Here is a 21,242-nt window from a genome sequence, read left to right on the forward strand (position 1 = left end):
GCTGTAAAATAAGGCAGTGGTTCCCAACCTTTTTTGATACGACCCAAATACTTCGTAACTTTTGTTTTGTGGTTTTGCCGCGACCCATGGACATGCATTCTTGCTATTTTGGTTGTATTTTTGTCTGCAAATCAGATTTTATTAGGCAACAATTTGAAGCAAAATGAAAAAAGAACACTACGGAACAAAGTCATAAAGTAGATCTCTCATTGCCCCCAAACAGGCGATCTAACAGAATTTTTAGACGACCAAACTTTGGTTTGCGACCTATAGGTTGGGAAACACTGTGCTATTGGATTGAATTTTTTAAAGAGTGCTTTGTACCATAACAAGCCGATCTCTTGTAAGCAATTTTATAGAAATAGAACGACCGCAAGTGTGTGTTTGCCGGTGGTATCATGGTATCCTAGTAGTAAACTGTTGTTCAGTGCACGACTTGTTCGAATAAGACAAATATACAAACACCACGATGTAACAAGAGTAATGACTGCTGTTTACGCGGTCGTAGCAACACGATTACTTTTAATGATCTTTTTCATGGGAAATGCCCCTAGTCTTCCAAAATCCCTTGCGTCATAAGTTACTTGTCAAATGAACAATGCGTCAGCATCATGATGCGTAATCCTTTTTGTAGCTGTATTTGTTCGTTATCAAACAAGGAAGTACAGCGTCTGGTCGTAATATCAGGTTTATTATTTGTTGTAAACTTGGCCGAATATTTTTATATTTGCTTCGTTATGGACAAGTTACGTCCATCCGTTAACAAAATTGCCCTCTATATATTAAGAATCGATAAACATTTTTTGTGCCACTGCTAATCCAATGGTTTGTTTGTTTATCACTTTTTATTTTTTTACAATTAACGCTTACTGTAGTTCTTCAGAGTATTGCGTTTTATCCTTTACGACGTTTTGTTTGGTTTAAGAAAAGCAACTGACCGTTTGTGTGGCGTTTATACTAGAGATGTTCCGAATATTCGGTTTGCCGAATTTTTTCGGCCGAATCGGCCGATTTCACAAAGATTCGGTTTCGGCCGACTAATTTGTTGCGATTCGGCCGAAACCGAATCTTTTACGAACACAAATTCCAAGCGTTAAACATGTCTTTCGTGCTTAGTACCAACGAAAATCGCGACAATTATCACATTTTTTGGCACATTATCGTTTATTCCACTGCAGACAAAAAATCCGTAATTCAGTGTCAGGTTGGCAATTATGCTTGAAGCAATGTTAAACCCCACAGAACTAAAATAAGTACGAAACACAACCATTCTGAACTTATAACCTGGTAGATGAACTTATGTTTTCATGTCAAACACGTTGGGTACGACTTCGCGTGACGTCACAAAGATTCGGCTGATTCGGCCGAATTTATTCGGCAAAACTGCCGAATATTCGGTTTCGGCCAAATCGAAATTACATCACTAGTTTATACCCACCAGTTAAAAGGCAACACAATTTTGCAACCAATAAACTTTAAGTTTACCACTGCACGCCGAGGTTTCTGTACGAGGAAAATGGTACCACCTTGAGGATGAACAACGCCATTCACACATTATTTAAACTCTCTCGGATGTTTTGCTTGATTCTCTTGAAACTATATTGCTTAATTTTTTAAACGTTCACATTAAAATGTGTTTAAAAAACCTGGTGTAGTGACCGAATATTAAAAGCACAAATATATATTCAAATCGATATTCTAGGAATCGTCAGACATGAGGTCTGTAATTTCTTGTCGGTGTCAGGAATTCGATAAGCATCATGTGAATAATTTATGTGAGCTACCAGGTACACTTGGATCAACGACAAATAATAGATTTTGGCGCCTCAGATATCCTGCTATTGGATAGGAATGTCATTATTTCAACGGCAACGCATAGGCTAGAAAAATCTAGCCTGTGGTGAGATTCGAACCGCGGCCTGAAGTCTTTCCGAGTCTCTCGCTGTGCAAACTGAGCTACACACGAATTGTGCTATCAAAAAAGTAAATCAAATTCCTCGACCTGCAGGAGTTAGAAAAACATCTACAACCGCTTTCGTAATTCGCACCGATTTACAGCCCGAGGGAATATTATAAAAATTAAGCAAACGGGCCATGATATTATTTTGCAAATGTCTGAGGCTTACTAACAGTGACTTTGTATTCGGAACAAAATGAACTCTGTGGTTGTTGCAATTTTTCAAGCAGCCCTTTTGTTGGTGTTTCTCGATCTTGCACAGGGTAAGGAAACCGCGTGAGCAGTTTTGTAAACTTATGACAACGTCAAATATTTCATGCAGGTTTAAAGTGTTGGGAATGTTCAGCTGCAAGTGAAGAAGATTGTTCCAAAAATGGGAAGTTGGTGACATGCCAATCAACACAGGTAGGAATAATTTAAACAAAAGCAATAATATGTTGTATGGAAATTGATTTCGTTGTGTTTAAGGACGTTTGTTCAACTGTTATTAGGAGAAACTTCTTCATGCAGAGGATTTGGAAGCAATGTAAACAAAAGCAAGCTTGTTTAAGCGACCGTGATCAGGTTTGTTATAACTTATAAACCAAACACAAGATTTTTGGCAATGTATTCTGTGTATCGACGTTCGTAACAGCTCGTATTCTTTAAATATTCATTTCGTTAAGAACTTTGACAAATACGGTGGAAGGCATCAATGCAACAGAAACCTGTTTTCATCTGTTTGCTGTTGTTGCTGTGACAAAGATTCCTGCAACGTTGCTGAATCATGTACAGGTGAATATAATAGTTTTCTTCAAATGTGCTGGACTGATTTGAAAGCATTGCAGTCATCTCTGTTGCTGTGCATGTGATTAAAAGACTGTCTGCAGTTTATGTCAAGTAATAACGCCTGAATTTTCTTCTGTTGTAACCGACTGTTTAATCTGCCTCGGGGTCAAATTTAATGAGTGCTTGTACACGAAAATGGTTTAGGTTGTGCAAAAACGTTACTGGCTGAGTCAAACATCTCTGTATTGTTTCAGCCTATACTGGACAACAGACTTGTGACTCTCCTCCAAACAACTTCCGCAACGGAAGAGTTTACTGCACAAATAGTAACAAGGTTGGGTCGGAATGTTACTACAGCTGCACTAAGTCTGGATATTATCTTAACCCAAGCGACTCTGCAACTTTGCAATGCATGGGAAACGGCCAGTGGTCGAAGAAGGCGCCTTGTTGTGCAAGTGAGTACTTGATACTAGTGATGCACCGAACCCGCCTAAAAAGGTTCGGGCCGAAACCGAATATTCGGCCTTGAGGCCGAATAATTTCGGCCGAATCAGGCCGAACCTAAAATCCCCATTCTTATGGATGTTTTCAACTGAAACTTGTGTTGTTGATGCGAGTTACCTCAATTATGATAAACCAAAATAACTTTCACAATGCATAAGCTTTGCTAAACTTGTAATATTTTACAGACAACGTGGCTCGTAATTTATAAATACAACAAATAGTTAATTTATGATGTTTCGTATGGGCGAAAATGAAATTTAAGACTTTAATTCCATACAACAAAAAAGTTCGGTTTCGGCCGAATTTTCAAAAAAGTTCGAGCCGAAACCGAAACATTGGAAAACAACGGATTCGGCCGAAATGTTTCGGCCAACCGAAACTTCGGTGCATCACTACTTGATACATTACACCCCTTTCTTATTACTTAGCAATTTATGTTTTAGAACCCTGTCCTCCATATGCACCGTACGATCTAGTCGCCATGGTGAACAGAAGATCTGATAAGAGGTTCAAAAAAGCACGTGGTGCATTTGGCAATCTGTTTTTCCCGTAAGTTTTTTTTGAATGTACAAAACATAAGTATAAGAAAACTGCTATAAAACCGTATAAACTTCTACTTAATTGCCTTGAAATTCTGGACCAAAGTACGCCTGAAAAAAATAAGACCAAACACTCATGAGCATTTAGTCTGTTGATAACTTTTCAGATACAAAAAAAAAACACTTTAAATAAAGACCCTTTTGATAACCTTGCGCATTACTAGGCGTTGGAAGCTGGATCGAAAATACTACAGGGAAGCAAGAATCCTATTTAGTGATGTTGTTTATCCGGAGTTCAGTACATTTTTGAACGGTTCCAGGAGCACTCGTCCAGGACCAGAGCGCCACCCAGCGGAAGGTTATTATTTCCTGAAAATATAACTGTCACATTCGTTATGAAAGTGCTGACATGATTTGAATATTAGGTGACGTGACCGACAGTGATAAGGTGAACATTGGAAACGCTCTTCGTTACGTCAAAGACAATATATATGTCAAAGGTCATCGTCCTCTCGATCACAAGGATGTGTTGGTCGTATCCACTGATAGAAGCTCAGACGATGATGTTAAAGAGGCAGCACAAGCTCTCAGGGGCGATGGCGTTTTGGTAAATCTTTATTTTTAGCATAAGTTCGGAGAAAGTTCGAAGTTTGATGTTCCAACATTTTGATTCCGCAGACCTACGTCTTGTTTTTTAACTTGTATGACAACGTTCCGTTGGACATGGAACAGCTTCTGGACATTGCTGGTGAACCTGAACACGTGTTTGTTGTTGAGGAAGGCGACACAGAAATTGGAACGAGATTGGCAACAGAATTAATCTCCCACCTCTGTCAAGACGTTTGTGGGCCTTAGTGTTTGTGGTTACATGTTAAATTGTTGCAATTGATATTGGTAATCAACAAAATAAAACAGGCTGCTGATGAGTAAACTGATTTGGCTTGATTATTATTGACCTACAGAGGTTATTCAACCATAAGGATGCTTAATATGCGGTTGTGTTTTTTATATCTGTTGCCCCATTTGATCAAAGTTTCGGCCGAAAGCTGTTATCCAGATAAACAGTTTAGGCAGAGTTTTGAGGGGACATAAATATGTCTCTTAAAAAGAGATTTTTTTTGAATGACCCAGCGACACATTTCGTGTAGCAAGACTCGTTCGTATTATTTACGTCATTTTACCCTTAATGACATGCCTGTAGGCGTAGGGCATACCAAGCAAGAGTTTGTCAAACTCTCGGAAAATATTCTTTTAACGTCATCCGCAGTTTATGCTAGTATAAATGCTTTGCGTTTTGATGCATGTGAATGTTAATTATTGTTATTGCTGCAAAAAGCAGAAGTCGAAAGTTTGAATCTCGCTGAAGACAAGTTGTTTTAGAACACTTACTCAATGTGCACCTTAGATCGAAATTAATAACTCTAGTTCTATAGTTCACTTGTAGGCCTGGACTACAGTGACTATAGTCATGGTTAGGACCTTTAGATTCTCATAAAATTCCTCCAGCACTTTTTTGAGAATATATATTATGTTAGTTTGCAAAAGCGTTTCAAATCCTGTTAAAGGTTAATTGAATTCTAAACTGTTTATAAATTTTCAAACAGAAACTTCATGAACAACGTGCACACTATCATTACCCGTAACTTTTTGTGTGAATTATTTTGCGTTATTCTGCCTTAGTAAACTGCTCTTATGATGACTTGGCCCGTTCAAAGTGTCGAATATCGCCTTAAAATTTGTACCCCAGGCACTAAGCGCTTGTGCAATTGGCAGTTTGTGCGTTTCTGAACATAAAAACGTTCAAGCAAGGCAAGGTTTCACAAATCTGTTGTGTTGCTGTTTCAGTTCTGAGGCGTTTGTACAACATAAGCTTTTTGCAGATTTAGTAGTGTCAGTATTGCTTATTGCTTTGACAATCAAAAATATATTTAGAACTTGGACAAATACGGTAGAAGGCATCAGTGCAACGACAATCTGTTTTCATCTGTTTGCTGTTGCTGCTGTGACAAGGATTTTTGTAACGTTGCTGAAACATGTACAGGTGAAATTTTGTCATCAACCAGCAATCAAATAGCATAGGTAATCTAAATCAGTATGAGTTTTCAACAACAGTTCCTTTTTTGTTTTTGAAGCGTCCATTTGGAATGAAGTTTTGTTTGACTCGAACACATCGAAATGCATTACGCCCAACATTGATCAACTTATTGAAACATTAGATTGCAAAGAGGTTTTCGTAAACTTTGCACTCATTATGCTTAAATTCAACCACAACACAGTCCTTCTACTGTTGGGAACTTTTTAAATCATAGTACGCCTGGCCTATTAAAGGCGTGATACCGAATCAGTCGAGCATTTCTATGTGCTAATGCACAGGCGAGGAAAAATCTGGACTGTGGTGGGATTCGAACCCACGACAGGAACTTTTATGTTCATCATAAATGATGTCAATAATTGTTGTTTGCAATGAATTTGGATTGAAGTAATGTCTGAAATAAAGTTTATTCTAAGTGATGACATATATCACACATTTTCTTTACCCCTTGCACAAAAACAATAAGGTAGTTACTGTTTATGTCATTTTGCTTTGCAGACTTACGTAATATTTTGTAAGTTCGACAACAACGTTCCATTGGACATGGAACAACTTCTGGAGAATCGGCACATAAGTTGGGACGAGAATGGCAAATGAAATGAGTCAAGATGTTTGTGGGCCATAATATGTTGACAAAGTAGAAAATCCGTTGCTTAGTGGGATCAGTCAATAAAAACAAATTCGTTTGACAAAGTGTTTGACATTTTTGACGTGATTTCTTTTTGGTTATGGTTTTGATCCGACCGTCTGTAAGTATCCCGTGGAGGCTGTCTAGCTTAATTTATCAGCACAAGACAGCTCCAAATGTCACATCTTGTGGGTTCGAATCGCAACACGGTCAAATATTTCGAGCTCATTATTTGTTGCATGAACTCGCATGAAAGACAGACTCAAATCGCTAAAATTCGCCGGTAGCCCTGAGAGTTTGGTATGAGTTGCCAGAAGTTATCGATTCATCTTACCCTCAAAGTTTACTATAGGAAAGTGCCTGCTCATGGTGTTTGTTTATAAATTTTATCTCTTTTGTCGAAAATATGTCACTTTGTTCTTAACCAGGGGTCAAATTTATCCTTTGTTAGGTGTAATTGTGGGTAATATAACAAAGCACAAGGTTTCTAATAGGCTAAATAATGATTTATCTACCTATATTTTCTGCAAGAGTTTTGCGAAAACGGTTTGATATGTAGCAAGTGGGCATAATTTCTCTTACTTGAATGGAGCTAAGACACAAACAGGACAATAAGGGTTGAGACTATACGCATAATGCATGTGTTGTTTGACGGTGTGAATAAGTGCATGCATTTTTCGACCATATTTCCCAGTCAAATACTACGAGTTGCTTTTCATCTTTGTGCAAATAGCAGGTAGGCTTTTAGCCTGAGGACTCAAACAAGTTTTTACCACATTGCGTGACGAGACAATATATGCCGAAAATTTACCACATCGGTTCACGCACATTTTAAGAGCTTTTCAAGGTATACTTTAACTCATTATAGGTTATATACATCTTAATTTTAATCTTTGTGGCCATGACAACACGGTTGCAAATTCGTGTTGCAGCTCTATGTGGCCATTTGCGCATTTTGCTTAGTCATAATTGCTGGCTGGTTGCATTTAAATTGAATGTATAGGTTCTTTAGTGCTTACTGTTCGTTTGTTCTGTATGCTTTGGAAGTGAACAATTAAAAGCAGTTCAAAATGTTTTCGCGCTCTGCGGTCATTTTTCAAACCACCCTCTTTATATCAGTTCTTGTCTGTAGCAAAGGTATGTTGAAATGTGCATAAATTTCGTGACCTTGGTCTTGTAACAAATTGTAAAATTATGACAAAGATTAAGAAACTTCACTGATTTAATTCGGTCTAATAGCTATTTGTGCTGCGCAGCTTTAAGTTGTTGGGAATGTTCAGCTTCAAGTAATAAGGAACTCTTGTAGGGCTTTTTTAGACTGTTTTGTTGCTAACTTTTGTTAACTTTTTAATAATCCAATACAAACAAACTTAAAACTTTGATAATTGTCCATGTTCATCATTTTGAAAACGTCCACTTCCAATTCCTTGACTGAAGTAAACTGTCGTTTAACGGTTGGGTCAAAGTGTGAAGGCGTTTTGCGAGACGCTCGGACCTTAGGCACTAAGCGCTTGTGTGACCGGCAGTGTGCGCGTTTGGTCGCAGTCATGCAGCTAAAGCAAGAAAGTTTTGTTACAAGCTTGTTGTATTGCTGTTTAATTCTAACACAGTAACAGAAATGCATGTTCTTAGACATGTAGTGAATACATCCGAATTGAAACAGTGTTAATTATAGTTATTATTGCCACCATTTGATGTATGCAGAACTGGGACAAATACGGTGGAAGGCATCAATGCAACGACAACCTGTTTTCATCTGTTTGCTGTTGTTGCTGTGACAAAGATTCCTGCAATGTTGCTGAATCATGTACAGGTGAAAGTGTGGCATAAATGGCATAAAAATATGGCATAAAGTCGATTTGGGAAATTAGCCCTAAACATATTTATGCTCAACATAAACTTTACATTGTCCTCTGTATCCTAAACAAAATACCTTGTTGTTGCCGGCGATATAAGCTATAAGCTAACTTGGGTTATGTATTATTTTGTATTGTTACAGACAAGATAAGACAACAGACATGTAGTTTTCCGCCAAACAAACTTCAAAACGGAAGAGTGTACTGCACAAATAGTAACAAGATCGGTTCGCAATGTTACCACAGCTGCATTAAGTCTGGATATTATCTTAACCCAAGCGACTCTACAACTTTGCAATGCATGGGAAACGGCCAGTGGTCGATGAAGGCGCCTTGTTGTGCAAGTGAGTGTAGCTCATTCATATGACAATGTTTTGTTACCTTGTTTAGGTTTGTTTCAGAAACTTGTCCACCTTACGCACCGTTTGATTATGTCATCTTGGCAAACAGAAAAACGGTTACCGACTTTACAATGGGTTTGAGTACATTCGGCAAAGCCTTCAATAGGTAAATGGTAAAAAACGTCATTAAATATATCACTTTGGGTTAACACTGACATTACTGCGCATTACTGCATGACATATATAGTATATAGAAGTTCATTGGTGTAGTAATTTGTTCCTGTATCACAGTATACGCTTGACAAATTAATATTTTCAATAAACATAAAAAAAACTTTTATGATTAGTAAGCTTATAGCACAGGGGTGGGCAAACTTTTCAGTGCAAGGGCCGCATTCAAAAGTTTATAATCTTATCGGGCCGCATGGTATTTCACCAACGGCCGCCAATTGTTTGCTTGTTGTTTTGTTTTAAAACAACTGATGTAAAGAATAAGGTTTGTATCATATTATACCATTTAAAGTCGCCTAAGATGCTCTGATTAACAATTTCTAACTTGTGCACAAGTTTAGCTAAACAGAGCTAAGTGTTTATGACGTCATAAACTGTATTGTGACGATTGCAGTGCGCGTTTTTTCGCATTGTTTGCACATAATAAGCGGTTAAAAAGCCTGGCGCATATGATTGCTAGACTGGTAATCTTTTTTCCAGTCCCACGAAATTTGTTTTAGCAGTTTGAAAATCAAAATATTTAGCAAAATGGATTGCGGCCGCAGGTTGTGCACCCCTGCGCAAAATTATTACATAGTATATTTTCAGCTTTATGCAAATACGTTTGTTCATGATTGTACAAACAGTGGTTGATACGCTACAATTGTAATTGTTTTTTTTTAAAAAACAAGCGTTTGTTGCAACAAAGGGTGAACCACGTTTTTTGTTAATGAAGTCCTTGTGTCAAAGTTTGGGCGTCAACAGTGCAAAGTGGGCTGTATTTGAAAATGTGAATCGCTTTTACTTTTATCGAACGAAGAAATTGTGTCAAGTGACGATTTGCATAAAAACGTGGCAGGCTAAAGCACGTGAAAAGTATCTGTGTTTAGTTCCAAAGTATCGTGCGCAGTGTTTTTTTAAGGTGTTTCAGTCCCCCTAATTTCTCCAGCGGTTTCCCAAAATTTGGAAATGGCTATATTTTGGTATTTAAATGAAACACTTGCGGTCTCTTAAAACTACTTTTAGCGGTCACCCAAACCAAACCTTAAAAAAAACTGATCGTGCGGGTACAGATACTGCACATGGCATTGGTATCGGCAAGTCACACCCCCGGTATTTTTAAAACTCTGCGCCTGTGCTCATAGTACTATTCAGCGTTACTCGGAAACATTTGGCGGGCCGCATGAACTCCTTTGCCGGGCCGCATGCGGCCCGCGGGCCGTAGTTTGCCCACCCCTGTTATAGCATTACATACTGCATCGATGCCATAGTCTGACTACCCTAGGCAATATGGGTCCATGCCTTGTCTCCAGCTGCACTGACAAGCCCTTATGTCAAACAGTGTGCACTGCTTGGAGCTTGTCACTACGTACAAGCTATTACTTCTGGTTAGTATTCTCACTCTGCACTGTTTTTGTTAACATTTCCACACAGAGTTTAAACGAGCCTAAAATTGGTGCCCGAACCCGGCCTAAACCGATTCGTTTTTGAGAAGCTCGTTAAGGTCCGAAAGTTTGGTTGACATGCCTATAAATTGATCCTCAGGAAAGACCAATACAACTCAATATACAACAAGGCTTGTTAATGGCTGTTTGACATTATGTCACATCCAGCAACTGGCTACTTAGCTGGTTAAATGTATTCAAAAAATAAAAGTAAAAGATACTGACCCAGAGTAAAAAATCAGGCCCGAACCAAGCCCGTTTTTTTAAGGAAACCTAAGCCCGAATAGCCCGGCCCGACTTACAACTCTGTTTCCACAGCCGTTTTGTTGTGGATCCAGAATATTACCGCCAGGCGCGAATCATGTTCAGTGATGTAGTTCATCCAGAAATCAGTTTTTTCTTGAACGAAACCACCGATCCTTTTGTTTCTCCTGATGGTGCAGGAGGATTCCAACTATATCCTTCCCTAGGTATAAATCTTTTATAATTCGAAATTTGACTCCTTCAAACTGTTGCTTATTTGTATATCGTTATTTTTTGTTATAGTTTTTTCCACAAAATTCAAGTCATGAAGTCCAAACAATTGTGTGAATGAAGTTGTTTTTTTACTTTAAACTGATTAATATGAAGCTCAACTGATACAAGTTTGCAACAAGAAAAAAGCACACGCCTCATATTAATCAGCAAATTTGAGTTTTGACTTTGACTCTTGCCGATTTGAACCACCTAAATAAATCCGTCATACGTTTTTAAACAATTTGCCCAAACCAAGTGGCATTGAAATGTTATGTGTTTGAATCGAGTAATACAAATTATTCCAGGTGATGTGTGGACTGGTGGCCCAGTTAACACTGGAAACGCTCTTCGTTACGTCAGAGATCAAGTGTTTGTGAAAGGTCACGTGGGGTATCACCATCAAGACGTAGTGGCCGTTTATTTTGACAAAAACTCAGACGATGACGTTAAAGAGGCTGCGCAAGCTCTCCGAGACGATGGAGTTTTGGTAAAGTATACCAGAAGTATAAGTATATAAATATATGAAAGTAAATGGAGCCAAAGAATCTCAAATCAAAATCGTTGCTTGTCTGGTTGAAACTAAACTAAACCATTATTTGAAATACACTCAGCCCAGAATGAAAGCATTACCTGGCATTTTTGAATAAAGAAAAAAGCTTTGCTAGAATAACAGCGGAACAAAATTGGTGAAGAGTAGTAGAATTAGTGGAAGCGTTTTTTTATATTAACTTGTGTTTGAACGTTCAGATCTATGCGGTGTTCTTTAAATTCGACGAAGAACCAATTAACATGGAACAACTTCTTGATATCGCCGGTGATCTGGAGCACATGTTCATCATTGAAGGAGACTTTGAGAGAGCTGGAGAACAAATCGCAAAACAACTGATTACTGAAGTTTGCCAGAATGCCTGCGGACCCTGATGCCTGTGATCAAATTGACTTGTAAATAGTTGCCTTGACATTTTCGTTAAACACTCAACCTACTGACTTGTTTCTTGCAGTTATTGAAATAAACTCACTACACAAATCAGTATTTTTTTAAACTAATTTAACGCACTGAGTGAAAACTGTTTGGTTACATCTCCTGAAAAAACAAAACCAGAAATGTAATACCTTTTAATTAGCGTTTTCCCAATCGAGAATATTGTCACGATTCGTTGACACGAGTAAACAAAATTGGGGATTTATAACAAAAACTACCGGTCCAAACCTATCCAGAACTGTTTATTTACATTTTTTTGAAAGATAAACGGCAAAAATGTATTACATTTTACTTATCGGTTTTCTATCAACTACCATAACGAAATACCACATACTCACATAACTGTAAATGGCACTCAATTGTACCACACACTCAATAGTAAACGTAACAAACTTAATAAAACCACGCTAGACCCACAGAAATTACACTTGCACGGTAAAAATTGGCGTCTAAACCCAGTTCCCACCTAAAATTGTTCTCCGGAAGTAAATACAATAAAAATACAGCACAATTGTGATCAAGTGTAACATCAGGCTAAAATCCAGCTCGGTTTATTGGAAACTGAAGACCGAACCCAAATAGAAAAAAGGAGCTAATCCGAATTTTGTAGCAAATAGATTTTTTTAATGTGTAAACATTTTTTACAGAAAACACAAAAACGGCAAATTAATACCATACATGTAAAAAGTGTAAAAAAGTAGAACAAATTTCAATGCAATGCGTTCAGCAACATGAAAATATTTTTATTTGTACTGATTAATTTTAATTTAACATGTTAGTTTTTTTAAATATATTTCAACGTATTAAGGCCGCTCGCAAATGCCATAACGATTAGTATTACAAACAACATCGATCCACTGATAACTATACGTCCGACTAATTGCGACACAACTTTCGTTTTCGTCGTTTGGTTCTTTTTTTCTAAAGTCATGCTCTGTAGGATTCTCGGGATCCCATTCCACTCCGTCAACGTAAATAAACCTTCTGTCTACTTCAGTGTTCCTCAAACCGATCCAATAATTGGCACGTCCAAGGTCTTTTGCGGTTTGTTTCAATGAACTTTAAAAACATTAATTTGCAATAAAATTTCATTGTGATTATAACGTGGTTTAAACCAGTGGTCGACAACCGCCGGGCCGCGGCCCAGTGCCGATTCACGAGGAGTTACCGGACCGTACTTTTTCAGGTTAAATGCTTTGAAATATTTTTCCCGTGCATTTAACTAAAGTGTATTTGCGTTTTATAGCAGAATAATTGTGGTTTTTCAAAAGCCGGTCCGTGATTAAATTTCAGTATCAAAACCGGTCCCCAGTACCAAAAAAGGTTGCCAACCCCTGGTTTAAACAAACAACATTTTTTTCACGGGATTGGAACCTCGGACGCACCGGGCCATTCTGCCAAGTTTCCGCCGAAAACAACAAAAATCAAATTCTACCTGCGAACAGTTTGATTTCTCATCCCCCATGCGGTCAAATCCCCGCCGATAGACTGGCAATATTTTCGTGATCCGCTCCAGTTCGTAGCTGTTGGTGCGAAGTGATGATCCAATAAAACTAAGGAATACGGTAAAAAGGGTTTATGTTTTGGTGCAAATATTTTATTAATAAATTTTATGACTGTCAACATTTTTATTGTTACATTTACAACAAAGATAGTTGACTGCTACATATTCAAGTGTTCGGTTTTAGATTATAACTTATTAGTTGCTCCATTTCAAATACGAATTGGGTTGTTGTACCTGTCTCGCAGTTTCTTCCCGTGTACCAAATAGTGCATGTGCAGTTGTAAGAAGTGTCAATGTTGACACACGTCCCTCCGTGTTGACAAATTCCAGGATTTGCCTCACACATGGAAACTAAAAATAGTTACTCGGTTTTGCTTTGTGTTATTAATACAATCACCTGCAGTGCTAAAGTTTAATTACTGCTGCAGTTAACTTAGAACATCAGTTTCCTGATAATTAGGGGTCCATATAACAATAAAAAGCGACTTTTTTGGTAAGCGTTTTGGCACTTTACTTTTTGTCATCTTTTAATTTTGCCCAGCAATCTGCACAGATACTACAGAAATATTTTACCGATTTCGCAAGCATCTCCTTTGTATCCGGTTTTGCATGCGCAATAATTTTCGTTGATTCCTGTCAGACACTTTCCGTTGTTTTCACAGTTGCTGAAGCAAACGTCGTTCTCTGAACACACATATCGACTTAAAATAGCAGAATCATGACTTGATCGAGTTGCATGTTGTGAAATTAGGCGATCAAATTAAACGTTATGAAGCCAACTGGAAGGTAACTATAATGGATGGGGGGCAATCGCGCTGCATCAGATACACAATAATATAATGCGTTATGTGACAGGAGCTTACTAGAGATTGAGTTTGGAACATTGGTAGTCAATTGTTAAAATCAACTTTAAAAACGCTCGAACAGAAATCAATGCAAACCTTGCGTTTAATTGCTTTGGATTTGGAAGCACAGTGACAACAAGGGCAATTAAATAGGTGTTCTGGACAATCCCAGCGAACCTGTTAGGCTGATACAATCAATTGATTGCAAACAAACTTGTGTAACATGCCGATGTTGCTATCTTGTGGAATACCATGTTTGTTTGCACTATAGTATTTTATTTCTTCTAGAATTACCTTTAAATGTAAACGATGATTTCGAAGGATCACATGACTGACTTGTCACGCCGTGATTGGTTGATCCTTCATATGAAATTTGACCTTCTCTTGCGAAGAATTTTACTTTTCCTCCCTTTCCTGTGAAAAGCAAAGAGGTTTTTAAGTGGGAGCGCTGTGCCCCAGAGTTGCAAGTCGGGCCGGGCTTTTCGGGCCGGGTTCGGGTTCGGTTTCGGGCCGGGTTCGGGCCGGGTTCGGGCTTGGGTATTTGTGAGAAAACGGGCTTAAAACGGGCCTGACTTTACGTTCCGTTTCCGCCATTTTTTGGTAACAATTCTCTGGCTTTGACCTAATGCCCACCCTACTCTAAAACGTATTGTTTACGCCATTGTCTACTATTGTTCATTGTGTTTGTTGTCTTTCTCTTTTTTCTTTTTCATTTGTTATTTGGGTCCCAGCATAGGCCTGTCAATCAAAATTTCGGGCCTAAACGGGCTTCACAAAAACGTTTCGGGTTCGGGCCGGGCTTCGGGCTTATACTTTCGGGTTCGGGCCGGGTTCGGGCTCAGATTTTGGGCCCGCTTGCAACTCTGCTGTGCCCAACTTGGTTCAGTTAACTTAACCAGGTTAACGTTTCTCAACTTAGATTACTTAACTTTACTCACTTTACTCACTCAACTCGGTTTACTTAACTTTACTCGGTTTACTCACTCAACTCGTTTTACTTAACTTTACTCGATTAACTCACCTTAACTTCGTTTACTTAACTCAACTCCGATTACTTACTTTACTCGTTTTACTCACTGGTTAAAACTCCAGCGTGGATGGCAGCAACGCACACTGATGAGTTGATGCTGTACATAGTTGACCCGCACACGTAGTTGGAACTACAACCGGAAGGACAAACAACTTCGGATAGAGATTCCTCCGCGTTTCCGTTTGTGTCGCATTTCACTGCATTGCACAAAGAAATCTTAGTGAGTTTTAATTAACCTTCGCCGAGTTTTGAAGCAGCAATTAAAGTTTTTATGTTTGTTTGGGGATGTAAATCTCCTTTGCAACATAAAAACAAAACAATGTAAAATATTACTAGCATTGCAAATTTGAAAAGTTTAAGTTTAACGTTTCGATTTTCCAGGGTAAAAGTTAGGCAGCCACTATATATAGCAAAGGAAAAATTACTTTGGAAGCAATAGGAAACGGACGAAGGAGAGCAAGATTCGCTCGTGATTCCATTTCTTGGTGTTCCTTTGTATTTACGACGTGGTCCGCTTTTGAACACTTTGAAATATCCACCCTCGCCTGCAAAATTAAAAATTCTGAAATTCTGTTATGGTAACCACTGTTAAGTATGTGGCATAGGTATGGGACAGGACACATTCAAACGGTTTTTAAACACATTGCGCAACCTTATGTTCTAGTGTTAACGCAGCCAAAATCGCCTATATAACGAACTTGGCCTACTTTGATTGTGCTCTTATGCATTTAATAACGACCTAAACACAGAAGGCCAGCATGAGAGTATCTAGAAATTCGCTGCATTAAACATGAACTTAATGTCCATCAGTCCAGCGTGCATCGCAGCAAGACACAGAGGACCCCTGACGTAGTTGTCGGTTCCACATAAATCTGAATGTTGCCTCCAACAACCGGCAGGACAGATCACTTTCGTAATGGAATGCTTCAAATCGGACAGCTTCGTGTCGCAAGTCGCTGAAAGAAGAGTAATTTGAAGTATCGTAAACACGCACAAAAATTAAAATATCCACAATACGTTCAGTAAATTAGGGCAGTGGTTCTCACACTTTTTTATTGCGACGCCTCTGGAAAAGTTTTCTGGGCTTGCGACGCACCAGCAAATAAAAGTTAATGAGAAAACTTATTAAAGTTGTGTTTATCGGTACAACAACAAAAAGCCACGGAACGGAACTATTCTGCGACGCCCTTGGAAAATTAAAACAACATCAGGGCGTCGCGACGTACAGTTTGAAAACTACTGAATTAGGGCGTTGACAGTCGACTGAAAATAACAACATAAATTTGGTTTCTGGATAACGGATTTAAGGGGTAAAATCGTTTACTTTTAGATCAGTGGTGTAAAACCTGTACTAAATGCCGTCCATACAATGCTAGCGAGTCATCATTTTTTCCCAAACATGTCAATATTGGTTAATATCTTAAATTATTTAAAAATTAGAAAAAAACTCTTACCCAATAAAGAATCGATTCCATGCGGATACAACAAACAATTCCAGAAGAGCAAGAATATCATCCAGTTTGGTTTCGACGCTGTCCAACAAATCATTGTTCCTTTGTATTTTGTTTAATTAGTTTGCTGAGCCAAAACAAATCCGTTCGCAGTTAAACCAAATAATTTATCAGCGGGCATTTGTAAGTTTTCTTTTACAAAAAATCTGCTTTTAGAACATTGAAAAGGACTTTAGTTTTCTTCAATAACTTTATTATGTAAAGAAATCACGGATTTAGTTTATAAAGTAATCACTTTGTCCAATCAGTTGCACCATTGTTTCGATGGTTAAACAACAGAGCTTCAATGCGACTACTTGTTGTTTATCAGACCTCTCTCCTTTAGCCTGGAAAAAACATTTGATGGCACAGCATAACAAAACGTTAAAAAGATATGATGACGGAACGTGTGCAATCAAAGGTTGTTTTGTATTGCGCGACAAATTCCAATGAGCTAAGCAGGCAGTGGCGGTGTTTTACACGTTTGCCTGTAATTTTACCCATAACAATTCATCTGAATTCTCGCTAACCGGTAAAATTGCATGGCTCTGTCTGTGCCTCTTACAAGGCAAAACAAGCTGAGGTTACCTGGTAGAATAAACAAGCCCATTTCTTACAGGCTGTTCCATACACGAAGCCTCCCATAGTATGCCATTTTTGTTTTGCCCTATATGTTGTAAGTCCACTGAAGATTATTTTTTAATTTGCCAAGCGGAAGATTTTTCCTTCTCTAGAGCATAAAACTGTACACGAAGGTTCACAGAAATATAATACTATGAAAAATTAACCCAACTTTATTTAAGTTTCAGCTATGCATTAAACTTAATTACATTTGCGTTGTACGACCTTTTATCAGTAAGGTTCAAGACTGTGACACATGTACGATTTCCCAATAATACAAGATATAGTTTTATAATTGCACCGAGGTTACATTGGAAACTTCACACTTATTCTTATTCGATTTGGTTTGTTAAAAGTGTATTGTTTGGTTAAATTGTGATACACTGTACATTTTTTTCCTTGCACATAAGATTGTCATGTGAATCGCTTTCATTTATCATGGGAATGATCACCAAGACCACACACATTGGCACACATGTGTCCAATCATTTCCTTCGCAATCTTGTCTCCAATTCCCTCATTCTGTCCATCTGATATAAAGATGTGTTCCTTTTCACCAGTTATGTCTAAAAGCTGCTGCATATTTGGTGAGTTGTTAAAGTTCATGAACATTGTGTAAATCTGTGGTACAAAAACATATACTTGTATGTTTCCGGGGTAATAACAAAAGTGAGCGTTTTTTTGGCATTAAACGCTTTGTCTATTAATGCTTAAATGAATTATACCATTCAGAAACCCGTTTTATAAACCTAGGTTGAACAGAATCGACCAAAGCAATTAATTTTTGACATAAGACGTAGTTCACCAAATAAATTTTCAGTTCCTACAGCAGAAAATACATCTCGTATGGTAAATCCGCCAAAGCAATAGTTGTTTAATCGTTTGCATTTTGCTTGCATTTATATTTTTTTTTGCATTTGAAGCTTTTGAAAAAAATAGGAATTTGATAAAAATCTCACCAAAACTCCATCGTCTCGCAGAGCTTGTGCAGCTTCCTTGACGTCATCATCTGAGTTTTCGTCAAGAACTAGAAGGATGGCATCCATATGTATTACGTCACGATGCTCTTTGACAAACACGTGATCTCTGACGAAACGAAGCGCGTTGCCAGTGTTCGTTATTCCATCATCTGGTTGAAGAATATAATGCAAAGATAAAAAAATATGATTGGCTCGAAAGGAATGTTAGGTAAGCTGCAAAATTTTACAAAATGACTTGAGAGATAATATTGGACATTAAAGTAAGCCTTAAATTTAAAAACAACTATGAATAAAATTAGGTTTAACCTTTATGATGGAACAATAAAGTAAGCTTTGATTTATAAACACTAACAAAATATAATGATTCGAATGGACTAACTAATGTACTATGTAATATCACTGGCACGATGTTTGCCTAATTTGTAATGCTAATAAACAAGCAGTGAGTGGTTGTTGATCGCGATTCTTTGTGCAGAATGCAAGTCTTTAACTGTCTTCCAGGAAAACACCAATCTTTTCTAGTGTTTGTTGTTATGTATTTGAATGCAACAGAAATATTTCTACTTGGTTCTAGCCTTCTTCTGGCACCATTGCCAATCCACGGGTCGGTCAAATTTATAATGGTCGTGGGATGAACGATGCTGCTATAAATTATCTTGGCGCGTCTGTAGTATTCCGGATCAACACTCCACAAACTGCAGACAAAAATGTAAAACATGTGACTTCTTTAAAAACCCTTGTTACCCTTTACACAGTGTGAAAAAATTGTAAACATGTGTTGTATATTTTCAGTGCAGTAAAAGTACAGAACTGTTAGTTGTGAAAGCAAGGGCAATTGATATGTGTTGTAAGAAGTTCTGGGTTGGGACGGACTTTTCGGAAAAAAATATTAAAGCTAGCGGTAGTTGCCTAGAAACCTGAATTCAATTGTTACAATTGCATTTTGGGTCACATGCAATCAACAAATGTTTGGAGCATAATTGCAAATTTGGTTTTACCGTCTAAAACTCCACCAAAAATCTTCTTGTATCATTCTCCGTGCTTTCGGGTGAAATCTGTTCATCATGAAAACCAAGTCAAATGGGGCGTATGGTGGACATGGTCCTGAAACATAGGATAATTTACAGTCAGTAACTAAGAAAGAACTTGTTTCTCCCTATTTAATGGACTAGCTGAACTTATTAGAAAGCTTTCACAAAAAGAGAGATTTCTATTAATCAAGCAGCTCACAATGAGTTTTACTTACTTGCACAACAAGGCGCCTGCATCGACCACTGGCCGTTTCCCATACATTGCAAAGTTGTAGAGTCGCTTGGGTTAAGAAAAAATCCAGACTTAGTGCAGCTGTAGTAACATTGCGAACCGATCTTGTTACCATTTGTGCAGTAAACTCTACCATTTTCCAAGTTTTTGGAATGGACTTCACATGTTTTAGCTGTGATGCTGGCTATGACAAGCCAAAAAAAACTTTAAACGGGTTTGAAGTGCTTAGAAAAATATAAGTACAAAATTGCATTCAAACTGAATATAAATTAACAGCCGTACATACTATTACGAAAGTAATAAAATTTTACCGATAGTAACAAGCAAACAAACTGTTGTAGCGAATGTAATAAATTATGGTAATTATTGCGGTTGTTATTTAACGAATGAATTAGTAACCTAATAAATAGTTCTTTCAAAAAGTAAATGTTTTTAAACATCAATTGTTAAGTAAATAAAGTAAAAACAATGGCATAAAATTGCGTAGTTGCACTCAATCTTGACATGCAAATAGGACCAAATCGCACGTTAAAGTGATCAAATAAGCACAGACCATCTTTAAACGACCCCACAAATACTACGTTCTAAATACAGGTGGGGCACGTTTGTGGTTGTAATTTGGTTATAACAAACTAGGAACACGTGTAAACGACATAAAGTAAATCTTCACACCTGAACAAGACCTGATGTTGCACGAATCGTCGCCACAGCAACAATAACAAACGGATGAGGGCAAGTTATTGTTACATCGATGACGTGTCCCGTATTTATTCCAATTCTAAACATACCGATGATTAACTTACCTATAAAATTTAGTTCTGCATATTGAAGGGTTGTATAACCTTCACAAAAGTCTCGAAACTTTCACAAAAGCTACATAGTATTTAAGATAAGTAAGATTGGCACTTCAATATTAAATCAGGTTTTATTGCACATAACCCAAACCTAAAAGTTTGCAAAATAGGCATGATGAATTAGGGTTTAGAGCAAGAAGTCGTTGAACACTTCACTGTTATAAAACATTGTACATTGTAATATCACTCGAAATTGGGAAAGGGTACGGAAATATTTAACGTGAGTTTACAAACCTGCTTTCTGTCGTTGAAGCAAGACTGTTTCTGTTTGCATTGTTTGAAAACACGAGAGACAGAATAATATCGTCTCACTGTTGTGGCACAAACGTCCTATGTTAGAAGGTAACATGTAAGTTTTAGTTCAATACAGACCAAATATTTCACAAATTTTGAAACGATCTACCTGCTCGTTAACACAAGTAATCAGTTTACCAGTTTCCAGGCATTCCTTCTCACTGCGACCTGAACATTGCCAACACCTTAAACCTGCAAACATACATGGCTGCTTAACAAAACTTCCGGATACCTGAACAGTTACAGTTAGTTACCTTGAACTAGTGAAATAACCGAACAAAGTAAGGCAAGATAAAGACAGCCACGAAGTGCTATGGTCATCCTGTTTTTCACTTCAGCAGATTGCAAAATGTTTCAAGCCACACGCTGGGAGCGCAGAATATTTGATCAACGCGTCTTTAAGCAAGATCACTGCAGCCTGAGGGCTGGTCGTTCAAATTATCTCATTTTTTCTGACCTTCTGTTGGCCAGAACATCTGGATTTGCGATACTGTGATTTAAGCACAGTCCAGCTACATTGGAA

General features: G+C 37.8%; 4 protein-coding genes across 5 annotated transcripts; 2 read left to right on the plus strand and 2 right to left on the minus strand.

Annotated features, from left to right (window-relative positions):
* The first annotated feature begins 2,062 nt into the window (after window positions 1-2,062).
* Window positions 2,063-4,692, plus strand: LOC145204163 (uncharacterized). 2 transcript variants are annotated; one of them, XM_080076615.1, is made up of 9 exons: window positions 2,063-2,220; window positions 2,280-2,362; window positions 2,426-2,521; window positions 2,623-2,731; window positions 2,980-3,180; window positions 3,673-3,778; window positions 3,993-4,126; window positions 4,194-4,375; window positions 4,447-4,692. In XM_080076615.1, the coding sequence occupies exons 1-9, from the start codon at window positions 2,154-2,156 to the stop codon at window positions 4,621-4,623; spliced, it is 1,155 nt and encodes a 384-aa protein (XP_079932741.1). In that variant the 5' UTR covers window positions 2,063-2,153; the 3' UTR covers window positions 4,624-4,692. The 2 variants fall into 2 exon arrangements, with proteins under 2 accessions (XP_079932741.1, XP_079932742.1); XM_080076616.1 differs by lacking the exon at window positions 2,063-2,220 and having other exon boundaries at window positions 2,316-2,362; window positions 2,449-2,521.
* A 3,432-nt stretch (window positions 4,693-8,124) lies between these two features.
* Window positions 8,125-11,869, plus strand: LOC145205526 (uncharacterized). The gene is made up of 4 exons (XM_080078263.1): window positions 8,125-8,301; window positions 8,488-8,688; window positions 11,162-11,343; window positions 11,604-11,869. Exons 1-4 carry the CDS (start codon window positions 8,187-8,189, stop codon window positions 11,775-11,777), a joined length of 672 nt encoding a protein of 223 aa, XP_079934389.1. The 5' UTR covers window positions 8,125-8,186; the 3' UTR covers window positions 11,778-11,869.
* Window positions 11,870-12,641: 772 nt separating this feature from the next.
* LOC145204596 (uncharacterized) lies at window positions 12,642-16,765 on the minus strand. Its single transcript, XM_080077189.1, has 9 exons — window positions 16,672-16,765; window positions 16,014-16,173; window positions 15,643-15,779; window positions 15,265-15,414; window positions 14,482-14,601; window positions 13,916-14,026; window positions 13,577-13,693; window positions 13,274-13,391; window positions 12,642-12,897 (listed from the first exon to the last, which is right to left on the minus strand). The coding sequence occupies exons 1-9, from the start codon at window positions 16,763-16,765 to the stop codon at window positions 12,642-12,644; spliced, it is 1,263 nt and encodes a 420-aa protein (XP_079933315.1).
* Window positions 16,766-17,485: 720 nt separating this feature from the next.
* On the minus strand, window positions 17,486-21,098 carry LOC145204524 (uncharacterized). Its single transcript, XM_080077114.1, has 9 exons — window positions 20,974-21,098; window positions 20,829-20,911; window positions 20,660-20,755; window positions 20,244-20,349; window positions 19,555-19,755; window positions 19,307-19,412; window positions 18,873-19,003; window positions 18,288-18,457; window positions 17,486-17,949 (listed from the first exon to the last, which is right to left on the minus strand). The coding sequence occupies exons 1-9, from the start codon at window positions 21,038-21,040 to the stop codon at window positions 17,758-17,760; spliced, it is 1,152 nt and encodes a 383-aa protein (XP_079933240.1). The 5' UTR covers window positions 21,041-21,098; the 3' UTR covers window positions 17,486-17,757.
* Window positions 21,099-21,242: the final 144 nt, after the last annotated feature.

Source organism: Phallusia mammillata, chromosome 8 (genome assembly GCF_965637545.1).
Source record: "Phallusia mammillata chromosome 8, kaPhaMamm4.hap1.1, whole genome shotgun sequence".
Lineage (NCBI taxonomy): Eukaryota > Metazoa > Chordata > Ascidiacea > Phlebobranchia > Ascidiidae > Phallusia > Phallusia mammillata.

Coding starts and splice junctions, on each gene's coding strand:
- LOC145204163 (XM_080076615.1), top strand. CDS start 2,154: ATGAACTCTGTGGTTGTTGCAATTTTTCAAGCAGCCCTTTTGTTGGTG. Junction 3,181..3,672: donor GAAGGCGCCTTGTTGTGCAA/GTGAGTACTTGA, acceptor TTTATGTTTTAG/AACCCTGTCCTCCATATGCA. Junction 3,779..3,992: donor TTTGGCAATCTGTTTTTCCC/GTAAGTTTTTTT, acceptor GCGCATTACTAG/GCGTTGGAAGCTGGATCGAA.
- LOC145205526 (XM_080078263.1), top strand. CDS start 8,187: ATGCAGAACTGGGACAAATACGGTGGAAGGCATCAATGCAACGACAAC. Junction 8,689..11,161: donor GAAGGCGCCTTGTTGTGCAA/GTGAGTGTAGCT, acceptor AAATTATTCCAG/GTGATGTGTGGACTGGTGGC. Junction 11,344..11,603: donor TCCGAGACGATGGAGTTTTG/GTAAAGTATACC, acceptor TTGAACGTTCAG/ATCTATGCGGTGTTCTTTAA.
- LOC145204596 (XM_080077189.1), bottom strand. CDS start 16,765: ATGATTTGTTGGACAGCGTCGAAACCAAACTGGATGATATTCTTGCTC. Junction 13,694..13,915: donor AGGAGATGCTTGCGAAATCG/GTAAAATATTTC, acceptor AACTATTTTTAG/TTTCCATGTGTGAGGCAAAT. Junction 12,898..13,273: donor AGAAATCAAACTGTTCGCAG/GTAGAATTTGAT, acceptor ATGTTTTTAAAG/TTCATTGAAACAAACCGCAA.
- LOC145204524 (XM_080077114.1), bottom strand. CDS start 21,040: ATGACCATAGCACTTCGTGGCTGTCTTTATCTTGCCTTACTTTGTTCG. Junction 19,756..20,243: donor CAACATCAGGTCTTGTTCAG/GTGTGAAGATTT, acceptor GGCTTGTCATAG/CCAGCATCACAGCTAAAACA. Junction 19,413..19,554: donor GCAGGCGCCTTGTTGTGCAA/GTAAGTAAAACT, acceptor CCTATGTTTCAG/GACCATGTCCACCATACGCC.